This window comes from Fistularia commersonii, chromosome 10 (assembly GCF_037954325.1).
Source record: "Fistularia commersonii isolate RoL2024-O1a breed Wild chromosome 10, RoL_Fcom_v1.0, whole genome shotgun sequence".
Classification (NCBI taxonomy): Eukaryota; Metazoa; Chordata; class Actinopteri; order Syngnathiformes; family Fistulariidae; genus Fistularia; species Fistularia commersonii.
The window spans coordinates 7,332,507-7,350,197 of NC_141293.1; the positions used below are offsets into that span (position 1 = coordinate 7,332,507).

Sequence of the window (17,691 nt, forward strand, 5' to 3'; positions counted from 1 at the left end):
ATTCAACCACTCAACTCATTCACATGTCTGCACAATGTAGGGTCTCCAGTGAACCTCCTGCATGTGTTTGGACGGTGGGAGGAGCCTGGAGAACACTGAGGAACCCACAGACACGTGGAGAACATGGACACTCCATGAGGCCTGCTGTGGGAACCCAACCAGGGACCTTCTCCTTGAAACCCTGCTTCACACATACAAATAGTCTTCATGTTCAACTTGTGCGCCTTTGAGTTTCCCATATTTGATAAATTATCTTCAGTTTAATGACGACGGAAACTTTGCGAGGGACATGCAAGCTGGATTCTGCACACACACATACGCAAGTGTCTGCAGTTTATAGTTGTCGCTAAGTGACACATCCACTCGAGGGACGTTCAGAGTTCAGACAAAAAAACAAACATGGCGGCCGCTGCAGAGGTCTGTGCGTCCATGTGGACAGAGGATTCTTCACCCTGGTTCTACCAGCTTCTTCTCCTGTGTTACTTACGCTGGTGAGCATTCTGCACAACACCGCCCCCCCATAGCTCCAGATGGTACTGCTCCATCTGTTGCGTTTGGCTGCAACTGCTAACAGCTAACTTCCTGTCCCCTCCGTCCATAAACCTCCTCTCTGGTCTTCCTCAAGACCTCCTCCAACCTCAGCATCCTTCTAGACCATCTCCAGAACATCTAACTCTCTGATGGACTAGTTCTCGATCCTCTCCGTCCTCCTCACTCCCCAGAGAGGGACCTCCGCACCATTATTTTATTGTTTTTATTACCCGCTTCCAGCGAATAAACTGAGATAAAATGAGATATTTTATCAAATTAAAAGTCCCCCCCCCTTCGGTTCCTGGAGGAGAGAGTAAAGTTTTACTGCTCTGGTATCTGTGTGATATAGGATGAGGGTGTGAACGGACAGCGCACACCAGAAAAACACATTATTTCTCAACATTAGCGCTCGGGGCTATCATTGTCACGCACACACACACACACACACACACACACACACACACACACACACTGGAGGGCCCGGTTTTCGGAGGATGGCGGGCGAGTGAATGACGGGCATCGATGAATGAATGAATCTGCTGACGAATCAGTGAATCTGTGGCTGTCGAGATAAAGTGTGTGTTAAAAACAGGGTGTTTATGGGAGATGTGCTGTTCGCTAGCTAGTGCTGCAGCTAGCTTGTGCTGCAGCTAGCTAGTGCTGCAGCTAGCTAGTGCTGCAGCTAGCTAGGTGGCTACCCCGTAATAACCGAGGGAAAAGCTTGTCGGAGCTCAGATGGTTCCAGGAGTTGAGGTCCCTGGTTCTTCTGCTAGTGCTAGCCATGCTAGCCGTGCTAGCACACTTTGAACTAAAAAACTGGATTTCAGTAGGGTTACTATTTCTAAAAAAATCAAAATAAACCTTCTTATCTTTAAAGTTCCAGCCAACCCCCCGGGTTGTGTCTCCGTACCCAATGGAGGCGCAAGGCCAAGACAAGCCGCTTGAAAGATTTATAAAAAGGCGGCAGATTAATGAAAGGTGTTTCAAGTGTTTGAAAGCTAGCGCCCTAGAGTTTTTTTGGATTGATGATTTTTTTTCCAGGTGGCAAAGGTTAGTATTATCTGGGTCGCACCTCCTTCTGCAGCTGTTAATGACAATTATGATTGAAACTTTATTACAGTAATTGCACACAACGAATCAGTAGTAAATAAACAGTCACATACACAACTAGCACAGTTCGTCCGTCACCGCTCCCATCCGGGCAATATTGATTCTTCTTGTTAGCGCAAAGGGTGTTTTCATTAGCTTCCTCAAAATGTTCGGCACCCACGCCCCGCACACTGCGTGAACCTCCGGATGGCACCGCAGACACACAGAATATCAATGTGCAAAGCGGACACTAGAGCTAGCATTGGTGCTCTGATGCTAGGAGTGTTAGCATCTAGTGGCTAGAGATTGGAGTATACTGTCTTGTGGTGATGAAGATGACGATGGATGTTGAAAACCAGTGACCCCCCCCTACAAGCCCCTTCTCACACACACCTTCCTTGCCTGGTCATTGTCCTCGATCTGGCCCAGGTCCCGGCCGCTGGCCTGGGCGATCCTCTTCCCCGACACCAGGTTCCCGACCATCACTGAGGCCGGGCCGATCTCTGGGAAAAGGAAATGTGAATGGTATTTTTCTATTTTAATCATATCACGATTTTGCAGTATAAACAGATAGATATATCTTCTGATTAAAGTAATTTTAAAACTAAATTATATACATGTATACTGTATATGCAGTGTATATACACATATATATACACATAAACATAGTATATATAAGCCTGTATGTATATAAACTCATAAAATTAACAAAGATAACTTTTCTTACTTCAAAATATTTTTTATAGTTTAACATAAACATATTCTGTGGATATAGGATACATGTACGCATATATGTATAAACAGAAATATAGAAATATAAATTTCCTAATTTAAAATACATTTTATTTGACATATAAAAAACACATGGATCTAAAATATACACACACATATATACATATAGCATTGTGTATATATGCATTAATATCTCTATAAATATATATGTAATAAATATATAGACACACACACACACACACACGTTTAAAAGTAAACAGATAGATATGTTTCCCTACTTAAAATTTACTTTTTTAAATATTGCATCAATATTTATATTCTTATTTTATGTAGAATACATTTATCTAAAATACACACACATATGTACAGCATATATACCCCTGTACATATATACACTGTTATAAATGAAAACAGATAGATTTCTTGTTAAAAGACATTTGTTAATTGAGAATATATATGTGTAGACATCGTCTTCTTTCGGCTTTTCCCTTCAGGGGTCGCCAGAGCGAATCAACCTTCTCCATCTAACCCTATTCTCTGTATCCTTCTTTCTCAAACCAACTACCTTCATATCCTTTCTCACTACGTCCATAAATCTCCTCCTTGGTCTTCCTCAAAACCTCCTGCCTGGCAGCTCCAATTCCAGCATCCGTCAACCAATATATTCACTATCCCTCCTCTGTGCATGACCGGACCATCTCAGTCTAACTTCTCTGACCTTCTCTCCAAAACATCTAACAGTTACTGTTCCTCTGATAGACTCATTCCTGATCCTATCCATCCTGGTCACTCCCAAAGAGAACCTTAGCAACAGATTCTAGTCCATACAGCATTGCTGGTCTCAGCACTGTCTTGTACACCATTCCTTTCATTCTAGCTGATATTCTTCTATCACATAGTACCCCTGACACTTTTCTCCAACCATTCCAACCTGCTTGAACCCGTTTCTTCACCTCTTTTCCACACGCTCTGTTGCTCTGGACTGTTGACCCCAAGAACCTGAAATCCTCTAACTTCTAGATCTCCACCCCCCCTAGCCTCACCGTTCAACCCGGGTTCCTCGTATTCACGCACATATACTCTGTGTTTCTGTGAGTAACTTTCATTCCTCTCCTTTCCAGCGCATACTTCCACCTCTCTGGATTTTCCTCAACCTTTCTCTGCTCTCACTTCAGACCACAATGTCATCTGCAAACATCATGGTCCATGGAGATCCCTGTCTAACCTCATTTGTCAGCCTGTCCATCACCATTGCAAGCAAGAAAGGGCTCAGAGCTGATCCCTGATGGAGTCCCACCTCCACCTTGAACTTCTCTGTTACCCCTACAGCACACCGCACCCCTGTCTCACAGCTAGCATACATGTCCTGCACCAGTCTAACATACTTCTCTGCCACTCAAAATTTACACATACAATATCAGAGTTCCTCGCTTGGCACCCTGTCATATGCTTTTTCTACATCTACAAAAACACAATGCAGCTCCCTCTGGCCTTCTCTGTACTTCTCTATTAGCATTCCCAAAGCAAATACTGCATCTGTAGTGCTCTTTCTAGGCATGAAGCCATACTGCTGTTCACAAATGCTGACTTCTGCTCTCAGTTTATTTTCTACAACTCTTTCCTATAACTTCATTGCATGGCTCATCAACTTTATCCCTCTATAGTTGCCGCAATTCTGCACATCCCCCTTATTCTTAAAAATGGTCACCATCACACTTCATCTCCATTCTTTAGGCATCGTCTCACTTTCTAAGATCCTGTTGAATAATTTAATGAGAAACTCTACCGCTGCCTCTCCTCGACACTTCCACAGCTCCTCAGGTATATCATCAGGACCAAATGCCTTTCCACTCTTCATCCTCTTCAATGCCTTCCTCACTTCACTTTTACTAATTTCTGCTACTTTGTGGTCTACAATAGTCTCCTCCTCTACCCTTGCCTCTCTTTCATTTTCCACATTCATCAGCTCTTCAAAGTACTCTTTCCATCTTCCCATCACTCTTCTAACATCTTGAAATACATTTCCCTCTCTATCCTTAATCACGCGGACCTGTTGTACATTCTTTCTATCTTAAGCTCTCTGTTCCTATCCTGTATACCAAATCTGCCCATCCCCTCTTCATCCCCTCTTCAGCCCCCCTCCCCTCATCTCTGGGGATATTCTGTATCACTTCATCGAGCTCATTCCAGAACTTCTCCTTGTCGTCAAGCTCTCTTTCCACCTGCAGGGCATAGACACTAACAACACTGAGCATCACACCTTCAAATTCAAATCACACCAGTTGCAGACTCATAAGGACTCACATTCTTTTCACCTCCAGAACATTCCTAACAAACTCCTCCTTCAAGATAACTTCTACTCCATTTCTCTTCTTGTCAGTACCATGATAGTACAACTTAAAGCCTGCTCCTAAGCTTCTAGCCTTACTACCTTCCCACCTGGTCTCCTGGACACACAGTATATCACCTTCCTTCGATGCATCATGTCGACCAACTCTCTACCTTTTACTGTCATAGTCCCGATAATAAAAGCCCCCACTCTCCATCCCAGACCCGGGCCTTGACCGATCCGGTATGATCTGGTTATTTGGTTTGATTTGAATGTTTGGTTTTGGCAAAAGTTTTACGGTGGATGCCCTTGCTGACGCAACCCTCTACGTTTATCCGTGCTTGGGACAGGCTCAGGAAGACACTGGTCCATGCCGCTCTAATATATGTGTACTCTACATACGGCATATACAGACTTGTACGCATACAAACTTAGATCAGGGGTGGGCAATTAACGGGCCATGGGCCACATCCGGCCCGTTGGTCTTTTTAATCCGGCCCGCCAAAGATTGGAACAGAATTCATACTTGATGTGACTGATTGAACGATTGGATCAATGAAGGTTGGAGCTCAAACAGATTATTTCATTTCTGGAGCCACTTGAGAACACTTGAGAATTTTTCTGAGGTGATTGACACAGATTGGGTCTGTGATTTAGCCTTTACTGTGGACATACTGACACACATAAATGAGCTGGACGTGAAGCTACAAGGGAAGAACCGGTATGTGCATGAAATGCAAGCAAACACCAGAGCCTTCAAAACCAAGCTGGTTTTATTTTCAAAGCAAATGTCAGACGAGTCTGATATGTACTGTTAACAAATGCTTTTTTTTTTTTGCATGTATCGCATTTTGTGCTGACCCGGCCCGTCTGTCAAATTTTGAAAATCAATGCGGCCCCAGAGTCAAAAAGTTTTCCCACCCCTGACTTAGATGTAAACATAAATAAATAGATACATTATAATAGATACATTTTTTCATGTAACCAGATGGATGGATAGATGGATGGACAATTGGACGGACGGATACCTGGTTGTTTCTGTCGGGGCTTGGGCAGGTTGGTGACACAGGTGTGGGGGCACATCAGCACGTTGCAGGGGTGCAGCGCCCCTTCCAGGAAGAGCTGCTTGGTCTCAGAGAGGTGGATGCCCCCCAGGGGCGTCTTGGGCAGGGTATTGGAGGGCACCAGGGCCAGGCAGTAGACACCCACCTGGTGGATCCCGTCTATCGCCTGGAGAGTGGAAACATAACTATATATGGTCATCCTGAGAAAGAGGGTTCTTCTCAGGGCCCACAGCTTGAAGACTCTCCGTGCCCACGTTGTCAAATCACACACCTTCTCTTACAAGATGTTTACCTAATTTTACCCAGGATTCACAGTCAGGCAGGGCTGACACTAGTCGGTGCTAGAGTTGGACAGTGGGGTGTAGGTAGTTTGTGGCTAGTAGCAGACAATGGGCCTGACTAGTCTGGGGACAGTGAGAGCGGCTTGTTTGGGTCAGTGGGCCTGTAGTAGTATGGAGCAGTGGTTGTAGCTAGTTTGTGCAGTAGGCATGGATAATTTGGGGCAGTAAGCGAGGCTACTTGGGTAAAATGGACTTGGCAAGTTGGGAATGGTAGGTGAGGCTAATTCGGGATAGCAGCCGTGGCTAATTTGTGGATTAATGGAGACAAGGGGCCTGGCTAGTTGGGGACAGTGCGAGCAGGCTTGTTTGGGTCAGTGGGCCTGGGTAGTCTAGGATAGTAGAGGTAGCTAGTTGGGGTAGTACACGTGGCTAGTTCGGGACAGTGAGCGAGGCTAGCTTGGGACAATTGGCCTGGCTAGTTGGGGACAGTAGTTGTGGCTAGTTGGAGACAATGGGCTTAGCTTGTTGGGGATACTGAGTGTGGCTAGTTTGGGCAATTGGTTTGGCTAATTGGGGACAGTTAGCAAGGCTAGTTCGGGACAATGGAAACTTGGAAAGTTTGGGACAGTAGGTGAGGCTAGTAGGGGACAGTGGGTGTGGCTATTTCGTGGCTTGATGGAGTCAAAGGGCCTGGCTTGTTGGGGACAGTGGATGTGGCTAGTTGGGGATGGTGAGAGTGGCTTGTTGGGAACAATGGACTCTGCTAGTTGGGGACATTGGGAGAAGCAAGTTGAGGACAGTGGGGATGGCTGGTTGAGCGCAGTAGGCGTGGCTAGTTTGTGACAGTTGGCTTGGCAAGTTGGGGACAGTTGTAGTGGCTAGTTGAGGCCAGTGGGTCTAGCCAGTTGGGAGACAGTGGGAGTGGCACTAGCATACAATCAAATATGTTCAAGTTCCTCAGCTGACCCAGTCAGGTGGTGTCTGCTTATCACCAAGCCCACTGCTTACACGTGTCTCCACCAGCCAATGAAAAGAGGAGGTGAGACACAGGAAGTAGCATCAGAAGTTGACAGGAAGTATCAGGAATATCAACACAAAATTAAAGAGCAAAGGAGGGAGAGGGCCGATGTATCCAAACTGGACTACAGTAATGGAGGACAGAGCGGATAGCTGCACTAACAGCAACAGCCATGTTTGTAGTCCATGACTATTTACCCTCTATAGTTTCCAGGGGTGCTCAATACGTCAATGGCGATCTACCAGTCAATCGCAAAGGTAATTGTGGTATATCGTATGACATTGTCCATCCCGTCACTTGATTGATATACAGGGCAGCCAGTAAGATGACATCTGATTTTGTCTGACACTGAGGTCACTGGACAGGCGCAAACAACAGCGCAAAGTGAAGCAAAAAGTTACCTCCAATTTTTAGCCCTCGTGTTTTTTTCTCTAAAACTTAAGAAAGAGTACAAAATGATTGGGGGAGCTAGACCTAGTAAGAAGACAAAAACGTATCACTTTCATACGGAATTGGAGGAGGCCTTTTTTTTCATGATGACACTTTCGAAGTGCGTTTGCCTCATCTGCCGGTCGAACATCGCAATACCAAAGAAGGGTAATGTGGAGCGGCATTTTCGGACTGTTCATGGAAAACACGACATGAACCTCCCGCTGAAATGCGAGCTGATAAAGAAAAGGTGAGGGAACTAAAATCCCAGTTGTCCAGACAGCAGTCATTTTTCACACAACATGCTTCAAAAGCAAAAATCGCGACCGAAGCATCGTTCCGGGTGAGTCACATCATCGTTAATAAGGCCGGCTGTAAGCAGCTGCTGTCCGGACAATGCATCCCTGGCTGATTCAATTCAGTGTAAGTCATCAGAGTGAACTTGGGTAGTGACAAAAAGATGTACATATTTATTTTGTGCTGTGCAACATTGGCTCATGCGGTTATGCAAGGTACATCAACATACATTGTACATATAAACAATGTTTGCATTTTTGTTGTGGGTAGATCATTTTGATTCGGTCATTTTATAAATAGCTCGCATGCTGAAAAAGTGTGAGCACCCCTGCTCTAAACCCTTTTGATGCGTCAAGGTGTCTTCAGACGGTCTGGACCTATCACGTGGTGTGCCCTTAGCAGGCGATACATGTTTGACCATAAAGAAACCAGCAGTAACCACATCGGTAACCACGGTAACAGCGGCGTAGGACACTGAGATCCCGTCAAATCCAGTGACTGACCCGGAACCGGATCTGATCACGACCACAACCGATACATCGTCGATGTATCGGACCCCTCCCCTCGAGTTTACCTGCAGTACCCGGCTCATCCACTGGAAGCTGTCCTCCTCGGTGGCGTCGGGCCTTTGCTCGGCAACCACCACGATCCTCTCGTCGTGTAGCACCGTGATGGAGAACACCGCTATCCTGAACACACACGTTTTACAGGTCAATGTACTTCCAGAAGGTGTCGTAGCACCGTCGCACGGCGCTAGTGCTGAGTACTACCTGCCCCTGTAGACGAACTTCATGGGCTCCACCGCCAGCGCCGTGGCCACGATGTCGTCGGCGTTGTGCCGCCGTCCGCCAACTACCATGAGGCCGTCCATTTTGCCGGCGGCGTAGATGAGCCCGGCGGGGCTGATGAACCCCAACAGGCCCGTCCTGGTGAACGGGAACTCGCCCACCGGGGTGCCGCCGCCGCACACCGGGAACACCTGCCGGCGAGGGGGAGGAGCCTCAGAGTCGGACGCTTTGCGCATAAAATGGTCAGATGGCATGGGAGGAGGAAGAGGAGGGGGGGTGGTAGAACCTCGAAGGTATTCTTGGTCATCCCAGCCAGACCATAATAGGCGGTCCCCGTGGCGACGGTGCAGACGCACAGCTCTCCGATCTCGTCGGTTTTGCACAGCAGGGGGACGCCTTCCAGCCTCACCACGCACATCAGAGCTGTGGGGAGGGGGAGGAGGAAGGAGGGAGGCAGGGAGAGAGATGGAGGGAAGGAGGGAGAATGGACAGAAGGGAGGGATAGATGGAAGGGGGTTGAGACAGAAAACAAGGGTGGCAGGGGGAGAGAAAGGGACAGATGGAGGAAGAGAGATAGAAAGGAAAGGGGGATTGTATGAGATGGAGGGAAACGGACAGAGAGCGAGAGGGATGGATGGAGAGAGAGGAGAGAAAATGAGGGTTAAAATCAGCAGTCAATCAGAAGCGACAAAAGAAAGGCGGGAACGGTAGAAGAAAAAAAGATACGGACAAATAGATGACCCGGGCAGAAGAAGAAGAAGAAGAAGGTAAAGAAGAAGTGATGAGACGGAGGAGTGTCCTCCTGCAGGTCTCACCTCCAGGCATCACCGAGCCCACGTCCTGCAGCGTGAGGACGGAGAGCTTCTCCTCCGAGTCCACCCGGATCACGCCGTGGCTCAGACCCTGCATGGACAGCACGCCACGGGCGGGGGGTGATGACCCCTCCTCCACCGGCCTGGGGACGGGACATTCATTCATCATTCATTCATTCATTCATTCATTCATTCATCCGTTCATCTCCTGCGCACGGCGTTCAAGGAGGCGACAATGAAAGCAGTCGCCTTTGGTATCAGACCCGAGGGGGCGGGGCTTAACCTGGTTGCCCCGCCTGTCAATCACCCTCAGTGAAGGTGGAGCACATGTGGAGAACTAAACCGCTTTGTGTGTGTGTGTGTGTGTGTGTGTGCATGTGTATGGATCTCCTTATTTTTATTATTAATGAAAATGCTACACTAACATAAAGCACCAAAAATGGCCAACAATCCACCACTGACCTGTGTGTGTGTGCACCTGTGTGTGTGTGTTTGTGTGTGTGTGTGTGTGTGTGTGTGTGTGTGTGTGTGTGTGGGCCTCATCCTTCCTAAAAGTTTGATGCTAACATGATGTATTAAAAATATATAGCTGATCGGCTTGTGTGTGTGTGTGTGTGTGTGTGTATGTGTGCGTGTGTGTGTGTGTTAGTGAGTGTGTGTGTATGTATATGTGTATGTATGCATCTCATTATTGATGAAAATGCTTCGATCACGTGATGCACTAACAACCAGTCTCCCAAACCAGTGTGTGTGTGTGTGAGTGGGTGTGTGTGTTCGTGCGTATGTGTGCATGTGTGCCACTCTTTTTTTATTCATCATTCGACAAAATGCAATACTAACATTATGCATTAAAAATACATCGCTGACCATTGTATGTGTATGTGTGTATGTGTGTGTGTGAGTGTGTGTCGTGTACCTCCTGATGGCCACAGTGAGCGCCTCAGGTGAGCTTGCGCACGGACAGATGACCTCAGGCTTCAGGCCTTTGGTCTGGAACACGTTGAGGAAGGCGTCGCAGGAGGAAATAGACCCTGGGGAGAAAGATGGACAAACGGGACAGTGAGTCTCCTCGCGCCGCCGCTACGACTTCGTCGCCACGGTGACAGAGGCGGGGCGCGTCCTCACAGGGGTTGGAACCGTCGGCCACCACCAGCATCCTCAGCGAGCTCAGGTTGATGTCCCTCTGGTCGCGGTGGGCCACCAGAGCCCAGTGCATGTCCCGGGACTTCACGCACGCCACCTTGGCTGCACACACACAACACACGCCGTTAGCCGAGGCCGTCGGCGCCGGTCACTGCTGATCAAGTGCTGCTTAATGGTAGTTAATAACAATGGCAGCTGTAATGTATACTATAATGTAACAATGGTAATATTCCTACTACTACTTATAGAAAACATAATGATGGTGAAAATGTCAATAACGAAATAATGATAAAAATGATACCAAGAGTAACATAATGACAATAATGATGATAATAATAATAATACTAATTAAAAAATAAAGCAAATAATGGAAACCTTGGTAAAACTGTTACTACAACAACAACATGTAATAACAATGATAATGATAATAACTATAACAATAATAACAACAATAATGATAACATAATAATGGTACTAATACTACTTATATAATAATAATAATAATGACGATAATGATTTATTATTATGTTTTACTTGAAACTCTGGCACAACAATTTCCTTCGGCATAAATAAAGTTGTTCTTATTCTTATGATAATAATAATAATAATATTATTATGATAACAATAATAAAACAGTTAGTACTACTACTTATGATAATAATGATAAAATGGCAATAATAATTATGATAAAATAGCAATAATAATAATAATAATAGTATTAACATAATAGTACTACTACTACTAGCTACTATAATAATTATAATGATGATGATGATAATGATCATAACAGTAATAATCCAGATGTAACAATACTACTGTAATACTGTGATGTAATACTACTACTCCTAATGACAATAAACATTCAAATAAAACCAAAATAAAATTATGATAAAATATAATAAAAATAATAATAATGACTATGATAATAATTGCCTTACATCAAAGAGTAGGGAAAAAAAACAAACATATTAATTCTTTGAAAAAACAAAGTACCTAATGTGTCTTCCTGCGATCATATATGGATTATCTACACGATATGCTAGCAGAATCCTACAACAAACACGACTTATGTTAGCTTTCTTTCTGCGGCGGCAGCTGGGTTACCTTTGTATTGGCAGACCTTCTGGATCCAGGACAGTGGGTTGACCTTCATGAGGGCGTAGGGGATGCTGATGACGTGCATCATGTTCATCACACTCTGGAACACACACACACACACACACACACACACAGTTGCTTCACTGCTCTCCACGGTGGGCATTTTCTGCATTTTTCACCTTCCTCACCGTCAGGACAGCGTGCCACAGTCCCACGTCCTTCTTGAAGTCCAGCACGTTCACCACCGTTTCGGCTGCGGAGCGGGAGGAGATACAACATCGGCGGTTAGAGCGGTTCCTCCCCACCACCACCTGGAGGTCGGAGGTTCAGCGTTACCTTCTGCGTAGGAGCAGGACTGCGTCAGGGCCTGGCAGTGGGTGAGCATGGCCACCCTCATCACCGTCACGCCCAGGACGCTGCCATCTTTGCAGGTCTTGTACTGGACGGACAGACGGAGAGGGGAACGTCAACAAACCTGCCCCTAAAACCTCCGGTTTTCAGAAGCTCTTGGAGAAGGTGGAGATGACGGATCTGCAGGAAGGGCTGCGGGATCTGCAGAGTTTAGTGCTTTTATTTTGACGAATTTATTTCAAATATTTTTGGTTTGTTTTGATAGTGCTTTTGCATTTCTCCACGGCTGAATTTACACACACACACATCTTCGTAAGAACAAAAGTATTTAGATTGAGAGTATATAGTATATATAATGGATGAAGAAGAAGGCGAAGACGAACAGGAAAAGGAGGAAGGAGATGTGGAGCTGGAGAAAGAGGAGAAGATGGAGGTGGATGAGGAAGAGATTGAGGACGGAGGAGGAGAAAGAGGAAGTAGAGAAGAAAAAGGTGGATGAGGAAAAGGACAAAGTGGAGGCAGAGACAGAGGAGGAAGATTAAAATGGATCAGGGAAGGAAAGAGGAGGAAAAGAGGAAGGAGGTGGAACAAATTGGAGAAAGAGAAAGATAAAGAGGAGGAGAAAAGGGAGGAGGAAGAGATTGAGGAAGAGGATGAAGTGGAGGAGGATGAAAAGGAGAAAGAGAGGAAAAGGAGGAGGAAGAGGAGAATAAGGAGATTGAAGGGGAAGAAGAAGGAGGAAGAGGAGGAGAAAGAGGAGGAGGAAGAGAAGACAGAGGGAAGAGGAGGAGAAAGGAAGAAGGGGGTGGATAAAGTGGAGGAGGAAGAGGAAGAGAAAGAGATTGAGGAACAGGATGAAGGGGAGAAAGAGGGAAGAGGATGAAAAAGAGGAGAAGCAGGAGGTGGAAGAGGAGTGATGCCTTTGCTCAGTCGTGAATGAGAATCCAATCCAGAGGACAGGCGGCACCATTGATTTCCGTTCAAGACGGTGCAATGACCGAAGCCAGTGCAGCGGTGTGTGTGTGTGTGTGCGTACCTGTGTGTGTGTGTGTGTCTTAGTGTGTGTTACCTCGATGTAGGCGGTGTCCTGGTTGGCGTCCTTGATGAGCGGGAACCAGTCTCGGGGTGGTTTGGAGAGGTGTTTCGACTCGGTGACAAACCACAGCACCTTGGGCCAGCCTGGGGAACACACACACACACAAACACACACACACACACACACACGAGCATCACATGGGGGTATCCAGATGTGATCTGACGGATCTTCCAGGATGGAGATATGGAAATATTTGTTTTGATTTCAACAATCCTTCTTCAGATCCTGAAATTGATTTGCGCACATTTCAAGCTCACGCACACACACATTTCAGTCACACACACACACACACACACACACACACACACACACACACACACACACACACACACACACACTTTGTGGAATCCCATCAGATGTTTGTAGGATGGTCTTCAATGAAGTACTTCCCACTGGAATACTCAGATGGTGTCACACGCGGCTTAAGTTAGCATTACTAGCTACAGCGCAGTTCTAACGTTTACGTCCCTGGTGAACTTTAGTAAGTACTTGTACTTCCACTTTCTATTTCAGAGTAGTAATACTTCTAATGGAGTACCTTGTTTGAAGTACACTCCATTCTGGGACCTTGTGTTGTTCCCTGCGTTACATGGAAGATGTTGCACCTCCATCCAGGAGGGTTCTTGACACCTTCTTGCCTCTGGAGTCACGCGAGGAGGGCAAGAAATTAAGATGCTACATCTTGGAGGTGGGTGAGGGATCTGCTAAGGGCCAATTCCTGTTTTTTAATGGGGAAGCTCTATGGTGTTATGATGTTTGTAGATGATGTGATGTGTAGCTAGAGCAGGGAGCATGTGGAGGAACATCCACAGGGGTGGAGGTATGCTCCTGGAGAGGAGAGGGATGAGGGTTAGCTACAGCAGAACAGGACCAGAGTGGAAGGGTGAGGCTACAAGGGATGGAGAAGGTGGAGGATCTACAGAACAGAACAATGGAGAGGGTGGAGAAGAGGTGGAGGAATGTGTGCAAGCAGGTTGGAACAGGAGGAGAAAAGTGTCAGGGGCGCAGGAAGGAAAGATGGAGAAGACGGAGATGAGAGCAGACGGGGTGTCTGGTTTGGAGAAAAGAGGAGAGGTGGAGGTTCCTCTTTGGGGAACGAAGAGGATGGAGAGGAGTCCATCAGAAGGAACAGCAGATGGTAGATGGTCAAGAGATAAAATCTCACTGACATATTTAGAGGAGGAGATGGAGAAGATCTGGGGGAAGACCAGAGAGAAGGTTTATGGATGGAGGGGAAAGAGGACAGGAAGTCAGTTGTGCTTGAGAGGAGAGGATTAGATGGAGGAGATGTTTGGCTGAGGGCACAAGGGACCCCTAATCATTGTATTTTGTGAATCAGCTAGCATAAATATTGCTGACATATCGGTGCAAAACACGCCAACACCCCAAAGATGTGTGTGTGTGTGTGTGTGTGTGTGTGTGTGTGAGGGCACTGACATTTCACTCCAAGTGAAAAATCCTGAAAAATACCACGATTGCTAATGTCTGCTTTGGCTCCTGCCCACCAATCCAGACGGGCAAACCCATCCCACTGATCGATAGGAGGGAGCACTAGGGCTTAATGAGCCACACACACACACACACACACATACACACACACACACTGAGTGTGGGGCAGTCATTCTGGCAGCATCATGTTGCTATTTATACATCCATTACTGAAAAGCAAACAGTTGTAATTCATCAGCGGAAGACGAGCTGATGTCTCCGTCCTCGCGACATCTCAGTCTCTCACTGCTATCGATTAGCATGGCCGCCGCACTCGTCCACCATCATCTGTCTATCCATTGCCCGTTTAGCTCTTTCGCTACGACGAGGACCAAGCGGCGAAAAAAAAACCAACCTTCCTTTGGGTGATTTTTGAAGCCGGCCCCACTCCAGAGTCAGGAGGAAATTAACTTCCAGCAGCTCCTCTTGAGGAACTATTTGCTTGAACCTGTTCGGGAACCGGGCTGGTCCTCGGCGCATGGGGACAACATTGGGACCTCCAGCTACAAGAACCACGTTAGCTACTGCTACGAGGCAGGGTCTTTTTATGGTTCCATGGGAACTCGTGATAAGTGCTTGATGGAACTTGTAAGCCACGGCCATTAGCAAATACTTCTCGCAGACTGTCGAGCGCCATTTTTATAAACTTCCATGGTCACCGGTCAGATGTTCCCTTAAGAGAAAATGGACAGAACAATGAAGAAATGGAAGGACAAAGAGATGCAAGTTCTTCTGGTCTCTTCACCTCAGAGTAGTTTTCAGGGAACATCAGCTATTGGACCAGAACACATCTGGAGCTAGCAAACAGGGTTCTTCACACAGCGAAGCAGTGCAGGGAGAAGGTAAAAACCCTTCAACCATCTGATAGTCCATGGTGATTATTCCATGATCGCGGCGGCGGCGTCTTCTTCTTCTTCTTCTTCTTCTTCTTCTGTGGTTTGTTTTTCCAGTGTGACCCGTCCCTCCCTTGGTCCCTCACTTCCTGTGGGAATGCAAAACTAAAAGCTTCCCTTGGAGGAGGTTACTTCCTGGAACCAAAGTCCAGCTGGACGCTTCATAGCACATTTGTGTCGATTAGCAGCTAATAGTCACACTGTCTGTTCTTGCTAACGCTAATACTTTAGCGGAGATTGATGGTTGGATTGAAGGGGACTTCGCCAGGATCATGCATTTTATTTTTCTGGTTGGGTGCATTTGCCAAGATGGAGGCCGTAGGAACTTTCAGGCGACCTCAGAGTATGCTTCACAGTATGTTATAGCATGTGTGTGTGTGTCTGTGTGTGTGTGTGTGTGTGTGTGTGAGACCTTTGAACTGTGGGATCTCCCCGGTGGGACTCTTGGGAAGCCCTTTGTGGCAGGCGTCGCTGGTCAGGGCCACAGTCACCCCGCAGCTCCCCAGCAGGAACCCGATCTGCTGGCTACCCGCATCCTGAGGAAAGAGCAAGAAGCGCACTTTGTAACTTCATGTCACTGGATCTCAGAGGGACCGGTGGCGCGGTGAAACAGCGGTCAGCTCTTTTAACGTGCCCATCAGAAGCGCCGCAAAACCAGCTTCGAGCCAGACCCCAGGAGCTTCGGAGCGTCCCGCTAACGATCCCTTGCCGACCGATCCGCCATCTGATCTGTGCCACAGTCGGCGTGGCGACCGAACCCAGAGCGGATTCTGACACTGGGGGGAAAAAAAAAAACAGGAACACCCTGTTCTTGACCTCCGCGTTCTCCGTTCCTAGGAGCCGACTTGGAATCCGCGACTTATACTCAGGTCAATTATCTGGTTTCTCCTCTGTGAGGTTTTCTCCAAGAGCTATTTTTGGCGGCGGAGGTCGAGGAGCGCCTCGGCTCTGGTGCCGGAGGGGGAAAAAAATGGAAACATGAAACGGACGGGAAAAGGCCGGCCGCAGCTCCAGAACCCCCTGATGTGGGTTCTTGCCTCGCCGATGGAATCCAGAGCGCCACCCTGGGTCGCAGCAGAGGTTCAAGGAGCACTGGCTTGTTCAGGTGACGAGTGTCAGCGCTGGTTTGCACCGAAAATGATGTCACAGCAAGAAGACCCCTGGTTCAATTCCCACAGAGGGACCTTTCTGTGTGGAGTCTCCATGTTCTGTGCGGGGTTCTTCTGGGTTCTACCAATTCCTCCCACAGTCCAAACATATGCAGGAGGTTCAGTGGAGACACAGTGAAGAGTTGTTTGTTTCTATATGACGAGTGAATAAGAGAGTGAATAGTTGTATGTCTCAATACGTGAAGTCCAGGGTGAACCCCAGGACCCTTTGTGCAGGACAAGCGGTGAGGACAATGAATGAATGAATGATCTGGAAGCACCATGAGAGGGACAAGTGTGGCACCGCAGGGTTTAACCCGGACTAGGTCCGCTGCTAATCACCCAGACCACATACCTGTAAAGAGACATCCAGGCAGTCACCCAATGAACCATTCAGGATTCATTGGGTGCCTCGGAGAGTGGAAGACTTTGGGTAGAAGATATTTAGAGGGACCTGGTGGTGGTGCTCAGCAACAGTAAATCAATGGGACTCAGATGCACAAAAAAACAATTGGAGATGCCAGGTTTTAACTAAGAGGCCGTGCCGTGACTCATTAGGGGCAGTAAGCAATGACTCACGTCATTACCCATGGTGATTCGGCAGCGCTCCACCGCCTGGAGAGCTTGCTAATCCTCTCCGATGTCACAGAGAAAAAAAGAAGTAGTCACCCCAAGAAGCGCTTCTTCTTCTTCTGAGTCTATTGGAATCACATTTTGCCAATAACGGGTGCAGGCCATAGCTGACGGTGCAGGGGGAAGTGGTACATTCCACCAGGTTGGACAAGGTCTACTGGAAAGTTCCAGGTTTTCCTCAGTGGTTTGCTCGTCTAGCTCCAGGCATGGTCTTGCTCAGGGTCGTCCAGGTTGGCCAATAAAGGAGGTGACCACCAGCGAGGCTTTCATCGGGTATGATCCCTCTCTGCGTCCATTAGGGGTTTGGGTGTAGTGCTGCCTCCATTCAGCTTTCCAGATGTTGGTCCTTGCTTTTGGTTCTGGACTCCAGTCTGTGAGGAGGTGCCATACAAGGAGTATCTGATGTTCTTGTCCTGCGGTTACTGCTCATCTTGGCCAACGATGGACTGTCTGGCGAAGAGATGGTCATCC

The 17,691-nt window shown here is 47.1% G+C and overlaps 1 protein-coding gene across 5 annotated transcripts in view; it reads right to left on the reverse strand.

Annotated features, from left to right (window-relative positions):
• Positions 1-17,691, reverse strand: part of LOC147230221 (disco-interacting protein 2 homolog C) — a 131,249-nt gene that overhangs the window by 15,126 nt on the left and 98,432 nt on the right. For 3 of the 5 annotated variants that reach the window (XM_086153477.1, XM_086153474.1, XM_086153476.1), the window contains exons 11-23: positions 15,852-15,975; positions 13,032-13,141; positions 11,948-12,050; positions 11,800-11,864; positions 11,618-11,711; positions 10,496-10,615; positions 10,287-10,401; positions 9,374-9,513; positions 8,845-8,981; positions 8,541-8,749; positions 8,345-8,459; positions 5,710-5,911; positions 2,014-2,123 (exon numbers count right to left, since the gene is read on the reverse strand). In XM_086153477.1, coding sequence (XP_086009603.1) covers positions 2,014-2,123; positions 5,710-5,911; positions 8,345-8,459; positions 8,541-8,749; positions 8,845-8,981; positions 9,374-9,513; positions 10,287-10,401; positions 10,496-10,615; positions 11,618-11,711; positions 11,800-11,864; positions 11,948-12,050; positions 13,032-13,141; positions 15,852-15,975 — 1,644 coding nt within the window. The remainder of the gene's footprint in view (positions 1-2,013; positions 2,124-5,709; positions 5,912-8,344; positions 8,460-8,540; positions 8,750-8,844; positions 8,982-9,373; positions 9,514-10,286; positions 10,402-10,495; positions 10,616-11,617; positions 11,712-11,799; positions 11,865-11,947; positions 12,051-13,031; positions 13,142-15,851; positions 15,976-17,691) is intronic. The other 2 variants (XM_086153475.1, XM_086153473.1) reach the window with 1 other exon arrangement.